This window comes from Montipora capricornis, chromosome 10 (genome assembly GCF_036669925.1).
Source record: "Montipora capricornis isolate CH-2021 chromosome 10, ASM3666992v2, whole genome shotgun sequence".
NCBI classification, from domain to species: Eukaryota; Metazoa; Cnidaria; class Anthozoa; order Scleractinia; family Acroporidae; genus Montipora; species Montipora capricornis.
In genome coordinates, this window is record NC_090892.1 from 62,578,634 (window position 1) to 62,588,633 (window position 10,000).

Here is a 10,000-nt window from a genome sequence, read left to right on the forward strand (position 1 = left end):
TCCCACGTCATGGGTCTTCATTCGAGTCAAACAGCAACTTGGCGAAGAGGCTATGCGACTGGTTGATCACATTTTGTGTTTTTTGCTCAAGCTATACCTCATGAGTGATAAACGATTTAGAAATGCAATCCCAAGAAGACTAATAAGTACAGCAAGTCAAAGAAGAATATGAGACTCGTGAACAAGTGTGAAACGTAACAAGTGTAACGAATGTACACAGTTGCTTCATTCGCCACCTACATTTAGTGGAGCACTCGGAGATACTGCTGCTAGTGTAGCAAGCGTACCAAATGTAACAAGAGCATTAAGTGTAGTGAGCGTAGCAAAATTTCTGGTGTTCTGAAAAAAGAGCAGCAAGACGTAAAACCACTATTAAATGAAGGTAATATTTTGGCGGTCCTTTCCAAAGGATTTGGCAAAAGCTTCATATTTCAGTTTTATCTTACAGGCGAAATGTGTCCTGCTGTAGTAGTTGCACCTTAATTTGACGGTCCTTCCCGAAGGATTTGGCAAAAGCTTCATATTTCAGTTTTTCCTTACGGGCGAAATATGTCCTGCCGTAGTAATTACACCTTAATTTGAGAAGTATCATCGGTGCCCAGATTAAATTTAACAAGAAGCTGGAGACAGCTTTGCTCGTGTCAGGTTCCTTTGAAGCATTGGTATCTTTTTTCCTTCAGTAAGAACCAAATCTGGTCGTATCGTAAGGCCCAAATTGAAATAGCATCAAAATTACTGTACGTTGACAGTCTTGATTTTCTAAATGAAACTACATTGATGTTATTGTTACTGTGATTCTGATTTTTGTACACAAACCAGAAGAAAAACAAGGAACATTGTTTTAAAGATTAAGTTAAGAACATCGTCCGGGTAGTGTAGTCCTGAGAAGGATTGTTTGAGATGATATTGACTGACGTTTCGACAACCTGAGCGGACGTCATCGTCAGAGTCAATTGATTTGTGTAACGTCAGTACATACTATAAGAACTCCGGTCGTAGATGTCATTGGTCAACTTATTCGAGATGTTATTGTTCTATTGTCAGTTGAGCCCAGATGTAAATGCCTGTGAAGACTAAACAGTGATTGGTGCATTTCGATCCGTCTATAGGTCCAAGGTCTGTAGGTGTATCATAGAATTCGTTGGGCAGTACAGTGATAGAGTAAATAGGTGTGTTGTTTTTCTGTTGTTGATGTCGTCGATGAGTCGGTTGTAGGGTGTGGGAAGTTGTAGGTATTGGTTTATTGGTGTCTGTTGTAAGTTAGTAAACCAGCTCTCCCGTACGATCCGTTGGTAGTAGTTGGTGCTGTAGGTAACACATGCAGCAGTGTCCCAGTCGATTCTGTGGTTTGTCTGTAGATGGTGTCCAGCAATGTTATATTGTTGATGTCACCGTTCCTCGTCGCTCGTCTGTGTTCAGTCAGTCCAGTGTTCAAATTTCTGCCGGTCTCACCGATGTAAGTGGTCTGGCAGTCACAGCCTTTGATCTTATAAACTGCTCCTTGTCTGTTCTTAGGTTGGTCTTTGTCTTTGACGTTAGTCAGTAGTTTTCGTAAGGTAGTGATGGGTGTGTGAGAAACACGTATGTTGTAAGGCTGTAGGATCCTTGCGATAATCGCAGAGGTTCCTTTGATGTAGGGTATAGTCACTGTAGTGGTGGTAGCTGTCAGGTTAGTGTTTGTTGCGTTAGGTTCTGTACGGTAAGTGTTGAGTGTAAAGAAGTCTCAGTTAAAGTTGTTCTTGCTGAAAACGTTATCTAAATACTTATGTTCGTCTGCTAAGCTGTCGTGTGAGTCACAAACGAGTAGCCCGCGAGTAGCCCGCGTCTCGTTAAAGTCCGTATGGTTGTAGGCTTGTGTGAAGTAGGGTTGTAGGATGATTTGTCAAGGCGTCTGTCAGAGTATGTCCAGGTTTACACGCAAATGCGAAAATTGCGAATTTTGCGAAAAATCGCAGAACACCGAAAAGCTAGAGAACACAAGTCCCCGACAAGAGTCGTGATTTTTGCAATTTTAACGATTTTTGCGAAAATTGCGATTTTTCACAATTTTCGCAAAATTCGCAAAAATCGCGAGTCCTAGTTTGGGGATTTGTCTTCTTCTTTGCACCATTTACGATTTTTGCGATTTTTCGCAAAATTCGCAATTTTCGAATTTGCGTGCAAACCTGGACATAAGTGAGTGTGGGTGGGTTTCCTGTAAACCGTCATCTCCTTGATAAACTGAATCAGGGCGTTTTGTCTGTTAAGATGTTCGTGAAAGTCGTCGATTTCGTCTTGGTGCAGAGCTGTGAAAGTATCGTCAACGTAGCGTAACCAGAGTGGTATTAAAAGGTAAAGGTACACCTTATTTAACGTCGGAAGTTCCTTTACTCTCTAGAGAGTATTCTCCCAGGAAGCCGACGGTGCGCGTCCACTCAAGAAGGTGAAAATTTTCTTGAAATCTGCTCGTATAGATGTGGCTTGAGTGTCGTTTAACAGGAGCTCATGACTAGGGACGTACAACGTCATTGTATTTCTGGAAAGGTGTTTTTATAGACCGAGATATTTTTAGCTAATCACAAGTCTTTCATGAGAAGTTAATACCCATGGGATTGAGAATTGTCACCCGTTTAAGCCAAATGTTATGTAAGAGCTCGTCTAAAAATAGTTTGATCTGTAAAATTTGCCGTTACATAGTTGCAGTATTGAAGTTGTAGGCTTCTACTTATGGCTCCTGCGAATAACAGATGCACCCAACGATAATCTTCGGTCAGTTATGTGTTCGGGAGAGTCAAACTGCTTTAAGAATTTTGGTTCTACGTTGCCAAACAGCTACAGATTTCTTTGCTAAAACATCATCTAAAAGATTCGCAACCAGGAAAAAGTAGTCCCCTACGTTTTCGGAAGGGATATTTTTGCAATTTTTGGGACTGAAAAAGGTCACCTAGCAGTTTCGAATGAGCAAATGGTTCGATTGGAAGTTCTTAGAAGGTAACGTTCAGCTAGCAATTTCGGAAGTGAAGATTTCATTATCTAAAATTAGCTAGAATTTTCGGACACTTAAATTTTCTGCTCAAGAGTCACCCGAACAGATCAATTTTTTTTGGGTGATGAAACATCTCTTTAGACAGTCTGTATACATTACAAAGAGTCTAGAAATGTCTCTCAAGGCTTTTGGCTTAATTTGTTCGTTGGGTGTCCTTGGTATAACCATTATGGCCGCTTTGATTGTATTTTTGTTTGGGTCTTTCAGGAAAGCAACCTTTGTCCATTCGTCAAGTGAAGAAAATCGTCGCTTTCAGCTATCCTTCCATCTCATGGCTGGTGCCGGAATTTCTTTACATTCCTGGCTGGTTTATAGCTGCCGGCACGCATAAGTTTTGATCAGGTTTTGAAGAAGATAAATCCTCTTTGAGAAACGCGGTGGCCTGGATGCCACACCAGATGTAGCAACATTTTATGAAAATTGAGATGATCAATGATTGGCAATATTAACATCTATGGAACAAATAATCGCTGGCAGAGCTTTTTTTAAGGAACTTTATCGATTTCTTGTAGATCAAGTTTCTCGGTCCGCATCATATTGGACAATAAATTTCAAGTAACAACATACATAGCAATTAGGGGCAACGTCATTGTATTTCTGGAAAGGTGTTTCATAGACCGAGTTATTTTTAGCTAATCCTAATTGCTATGTATGTTGTTGCAAATAAGCAAGCGCAATGTTGAAAGCATTGTGGAGGAAACGTAGGGAATAAGCTTTAGAGCCATGATCGTCAATGTCCAGTAGATGCGCCTGAATCAAATCATGAAGGGCAAAACGAGAGGTGCTGGGAGACTTTGTTGGAGATCGCTGATGCTTCTTGAACGCGGGGACAAAAACCCAATAAAAGTTAATGCAAATGTTGTCTGTTTCTTCTCATGGCAGTTGCATGGGTTATTTTTGAATTAGACAAGAACTCTTTGCTGCAAAGGAATTCATCATTTTAGGCTCGGATTGTCTATGTGAAAGGAGTCCTGAAAAGGACAGTAACTGACGGTTCGACCACTCTTTGAGAGGAAGTCATCTTCAGAATCAAGTGACTCCTTTATAGGTTGTCGAAACGTCAGTCACTACCAACAGTCCTTCTCAGAACTACTTTCACACGGACGATCAAATTTCATCGAGGTGACAATCCTTGACTCAATCTATGTCTTATCAGAGATATGAAAGGTGCACCGTCGTGCTTAATTTGCTGATTTCTGGTCAAAACTGGGTAAAAATCTAAATTAGTACTCAGCTCACACATACAAGATTCCTGACAACCCACTGGCAAGATATGAAATATGTTTATGGCACAAAGAGAGATTCGTATTTAATTTGGTGTCTTTCCGACGACAATGTCTCTAAACTTGAAAAAACTGGCCAGTTTTTTCAAGTTTCAATCCATTTCCATCCTCTCCATCCTTGGCTGCAAAAAACAAAGAATAGCTTCAGTGCACTTCAGTGGTTACTGGTAACAAACCTACAGCATTATTTTTTGGTTTTCATTGATACAAGGACGTCTTTTAGTGCTTTGAAGTTTGACTAAAATTCCGTGACACAGCCCCTGCATCTACGGCAATAGTCAGACTAGAGTTTGCGTCTTCACCGTGAAAACTGGAAGAAACTAGTTTGATATCAGCTCATTCTTGCGCTAATGGTTATCAACCAACCTCTCAAAAGATAGACGAATTAAAGTAAGAGAATTCATGATTTTGTGACGTCAAGCGCCTGCCGTTTCCCGTTGGCCTTTTGACGTAAACGCGGCGCTCGATCTCTCAATTGGATGATTCGTAACTACGGGAGACAAATGTTATTAGTGAGAGAAACAGCAATTGAAAAAAGGTACTAAGTATGACACATTTTAGTGTAGAAATTCAAACTTGTATTCGGCAATTCAAACATTCAACTTAGCTATTCGAACCTTTAGTTTGAAAATTCAACAATTCAAACATTCATTTCCGTAATTCAAACCCTCAATTCAATTCAATATTTGAATTGTCGAATTGAAAGTTTGAATGACATGCATTGGAGAACTGTTCGCCTTGAAGAGTAGAGAAGGAAGACCCCCGGTACTGGTTGTCTATCTCTCCCAGAAATGTAAAACACCATGAGACTGCTGTATGTGTTACTTGCGTTTTTTTACACAATTACCACCAGGAGTCGGTTTTGAAATGGTTGAAAAAATTAGTTAGCTCTCCCGTTTGAAGTCCTTTTGCCTCTGAAATCCCGTCACGAAGCTCAGTCTGCATGTTATTATAATTAATTTGCTTTTTAGTGTTGCACGCCTTCGTTTTTTAAGTTGCTTCCTTACATTTCTGTTGGTGTACTTTTTTTGGTGTACACATCAAGTTGTGAAATTGACGATGTGATTGGGGGTTTACCCAGCTTAATCTTCTCTTCTCGTGTTTCTTTGGGGGTGCAGGGCTGTCGTCGTGGTGAGAGCACTGACTTCCCACCACTTTGGCCCAGGTTCAATTCCCAGACTCGGTGTCACATGTGGGTTTCGTTAGTTGGTTCCCTATTTTGCTCCAAGAGGTTTTTCTTCGGGTTCTCCGGTTTTCCCCCGCCTCAAAAACCAGCATTTGATTTTGTTTGCGTCAATTTGTTGATTTCAGTTTACACTGTCCCAAATAAGTACTCCAGCGCTAGAAGATTCCATTATTTCCAGTTGAAATAAAAATTCTGTACAAATCCTGAAAAAGTAGTTAGTAACTATGGACTGGCATCTTGTGAAATGGTCGTGATTGGAGTGCAGGTGGGACACCTTATGACAATTACATAAATTTTCGTTAGAGTAGTAAAGATGCTACATGCATATATCAATACCGTCCTGATGACTAACCAATCTTGAACAAATACGTAGGCTTTGAGATTGCCGATTAATAATACTTACACTGTAAAAGATGCAATTTAGGCGCACGGAACGACCGGTTTTCGTCTCTTGTTTTGGCCCTAAAGTTTGTTATGTATTTTCCCTGAGTGGATGATATCCTCTCTTGGTATTTCTCATGCGAATTTCCCAGATAGTCTCCCTGTGTGCATATCCTTACAAGGCATCGCGCAGAATGCCATTGTCTTTCGCGACATGTACTTACAGTTCTCAGATTATTAACGCGCGGCATAATAATTTGCATGTCTAGAACTTGTCGGTTGTGATTGGTCAACAGATTTAGCTTTGGGAATGCTTGAGTCTCTTCGCAGATTTCAGCTGCTGTCAATCAAACGGTTGAATGCGTAAAGTAAACCCCAAGGTGCAATACAGTTAACAAAAGCGCACTAATTAAAGGCGGGCCTCTCTCTTCACAAAGCGTTTTGCGAATTCGTGTGCCGCGATATCTTTATTTGACTTACATGTAAAAGGCTAACCAACTCCCGATGGTAAAAATGTTTTCTGAATTATCGAAATAGTTTCACGTGCAACAAATGGTTTGAAAAGCTCAACCTTCGATTACGGCGGTTTTTTTCCAAGTAAGAAATGCGGCGGACTGGAAAACACAAAACAAAACAAAACAGCCGACCGATACATTTACTTTTTGTCCCAAACATTGTGTTGGCCTCCATGTCAAGAAAATAAAGAGCACAAAAAAAATTGCTTGATCGTAGGTTCATTCTGAGTAGTGCGACGGGTGGATCACTCGCTTCACACACGCGTTGTTCATATTCTCCGCTGAAATTTTCTTCATAACTGAAAAATCGGCTGCAAAGGAGATCGTAAACAGTCTGCCGATAAAGTAAAATATTTATATCACACAGGTGGTTTTGAAAACGTTACTCAAAGAGCAAGCGCGAGACATGGGTTTCACAGGTCACGCATTTCTATTCGACACTCCGGTTAATGCAGTCCTGCCTGAGAGTATTTTGCAAGCTTTTTAAGAAAAAAAAAAGCAACAACAATATAAAACAACGTTGCGAACACTCCGAGATCTTTTTAACGAAAATCAAAAATGATCTCTCTGAGACCGGCTGGGGAGTAGTTCTGCCATTGGATGAAGTACTCTGCTTCATACAATTAGGCTGATTTAGCAACAGAACGGGAACCATCAGTGGCGACGGCGCGCGCAGAAAAAACACCAATGAGAATTCAGAATAGAATAGATTCTACTTTTTTCTTCTCTATTCTAAATTCTCAATGGTAGTTTTGATGCGCGCGACGTCGCCACTGACGTTCCCGTTCTGTTGCTAAATCAGCCATCAGCCTAATGGCAGAACTACTCTCCGAGCGAAAATACATGGGAGCCAGACGAGCACTTGCCCGAAGATATCATCGCCGCCTTCGAGAACAGATTTGTCGATCCACTTCGCGCCGATGAATGCCGAGAGAGACTAGCTCTTCTATTTGAGAAGGGTTTAAAATCGCCCCTGGCCTGCAACGAAACTATCACGATGCGGCACGATGTAGTGCGAGCGATCTTTCCTGGTTTGCCGACAGACCTCCGTGGATCTCCGTACCTCGCCAGTGAAGAGGAACTGATGGCAGCCGGCCTTGGTCCTTATCTGAAGAAGTGTTTAACAGTAAAAGGCGACGCTCCAGTCAGCTTGAAGCTGTTTCTTGGCAAGTCGCTCTCCTTCTTAGATGAACAAGGCCGCAAAACAGCTCCCCGCCCAGTAGAGAAAGTTCAGATCAAGTTCACGAAGAGTTATTTCGCCGGACGCATCCAGTGAGCGGAATGCTGCTCTCATGAAAACGGCTTCTTTAGAAGCCACCAAATGTAATAAAAGTTTATGACCAATGGCATTTATTCATAACTGCACAGTGCACACATAACTGTCACTTAATAGCTAAGTCGAGTCAACTTTTCCAGATAACAAATTTGCTTTATTTTTTTTTTCACATTTATCATTTCCCGCTATGTCTGTGAACCTACACACATGTTTATTAGCCCGTGGATTTTAAATGTGCCGCTTTTGTGAATGTTTCATTATTCACGACTGCATTCTATTGTCAGCTGGGGCGGAGTATTTTCATACGAATAACAAGTAAAACTTAAGCATTTTCAATATCAGTTTGATAAACCTTATCTAGGATCAAAGGCTTAGAAAAATATTTAGAATAAAAGCTTAATACCTCTTCTTTAAATGCCCTAGTGCACCTAAGCGATCAGTGCGCTGTATAGAATGAAAAATGGCAAGAAGCAGTCGATGTCGCGCCGTTTTCGGCCATTTTCTTTATTGTTTTGCGTCTTTTGACTCGCAAGAGTTTAAATTTAGCCCTACAAGCGATGAAAAAGGTCCCGGATATGTCGCGGAATTCTGAATTCTCTTGAAGAGCTTGAGGTGCTTTGCATGCCCACTTGAAGTTCTTTGCCTCAGTGCTTGCGTTGCTTTGCTTACTTGAAGTGCCTGCTTAATTGAGATAGTTTGCTTGCTAAGGTTGCTTTTCTCGCTTGCGTTCACCTTGCTTGCAGTTGAATTGATTGCTTGAGGTGCTTTGCTTGCTTGAAATTCTTCGCCTTAGTGCTTGCGTTGCTTTCGCCTGCCTGCAATGGGCCCTTTACAGCTGGCGATCACATGGCACAGAAACCACCATACTGGAGAGCAAATTGCGCACTGGGATATCTAAAACAAAGCAACTTACCGGTAATTTAAATCTCATCACCAGTCCTACTCACTGCGGAGCTACATGAGAAACATGCGCGCGCTAACTAGTCGGTTTCATGAGTGCTTTTTAGTCAATCACCAAGCAACCTACATGTATACTGCTAACAAAAAGTAAGATTAATCGTACGGGCTCTATAAATATTTAAAGTATTTTCGCTAAAAACTGCCAGTCAAAACTCGTACTCGTTCTCGTCCTCGTCCTAGAATCTAAAGGTTCCTACTGTCCAACGTAGCGAGTCAAGGCTTTGCGTTGTCGCCAGGGCCAAAATAAACACTTGGACAAACTGTAAACACGTGAATCGAGCTTAATCAAAAATCCTGCGTAACATATAACCAGTTGACCTTGCTCCTTTTTCTCACGTCCCATACCCGGTGTAGGACGGGCTCTGCTGCACAGACTTCCCTATTTTAGATCGGATAGCCGACTCCTGCTGAGCTTTCGAATGAACTATCCGTCTTCACAACCTCCTGAAATTTCCTGACTTTTTAAAACAAGTTCTACATATTCGCTATGGTAAACCAATGATCCTCCCATCGTCGAAAGAAATTTTTAAACCAGAAAACTTTTCTCAGTCCCGTACGATTCCTTCCCTAATTGCCTTTTCATCAAATAAATCCATAGGATGGCTTTTACTAATAATATTTCCGTTGCAAGTTTCGGCCATTGTTCAAGGAAGTTTCTTTTCCGGTTTGTACCTTACCTTGCGATCAGGCGTACTTTTCTTTAGAGAGTGCGCCCTCTCTAAAGAAAAGTACGTCTGATCGTGGGTTAGTTTGTTCCGGTCAGCGTTTTTATTGTGTTCCCATCTGACCAATCAGTGACGAGAATGGATCGGTACCTGCCAGACTGCGAGCAGTCTCTCTTTTGCTCTAAAATCGTTGAAACGAATGAACACTTCAAAATGGCTGAAACTGCGGCTCGCAAATACGGCGACCAACGCCCGCACTATTTTCGACCCGTAGCTTCGGCCACTGAAAGTCCAACGTACGCGTTCGTTTCAACGATTCTAGAGCAACAGAGAGATGACTACTCGCAGTCTAGAGCTCTCGATGTGCTGCGCTAGCTAAAAGGATCGCAGCTCTGGGAACGAGAATGCCCCACTCTTGGGATCATGAGTTTTGTCAAATTTCCTACTATTCCCCAGCCACGGGAGAGGAGATCAAGTCAAATCCCCTGGGCATGGCAGCCCTCCCCCCTCCTTCCCCCTCCACCCCCCCGGGGGGGGGGGGGCAGCACGGGCAGACAACCCCGTGGATTCGATACCGCATGACTTCAAGTTATTTGATTCAGCTATTGATCTGTTATATTTTCTGTTGGTCAAAATCCGGTTTTACTAACAGTTCACTCACCTTCAGCCTGCGTAGCTGGTGGGAAATTTTATTGCAGGATTATATCAA

At 41.8% G+C, this 10,000-nt stretch overlaps 2 protein-coding genes across 2 annotated transcripts in view; both read left to right on the forward strand.

Moving 5' to 3' along the window:
• The window catches only part of LOC138022475 (dehydrogenase/reductase SDR family member 1-like), an 85,109-nt gene extending 81,690 nt beyond the window's left edge, over positions 1-3,419 (forward strand). The window contains exon 11 of the mRNA XM_068869620.1: positions 3,233-3,419. Within this exon, the coding sequence (XP_068725721.1) occupies positions 3,233-3,363 (131 nt within the window). The 3' untranslated portion in view covers positions 3,364-3,419. The remainder of the gene's footprint in view (positions 1-3,232) is intronic.
• Positions 3,420-7,387: 3,968 nt separating this feature from the next.
• The window catches only part of LOC138021146 (protein NLRC3-like), a 29,339-nt gene continuing 26,726 nt past the window's right edge, over positions 7,388-10,000 (forward strand). The window contains exon 1 of the mRNA XM_068868008.1: positions 7,388-7,662. Coding sequence (XP_068724109.1) covers positions 7,388-7,662 — 275 coding nt within the window. The remainder of the gene's footprint in view (positions 7,663-10,000) is intronic.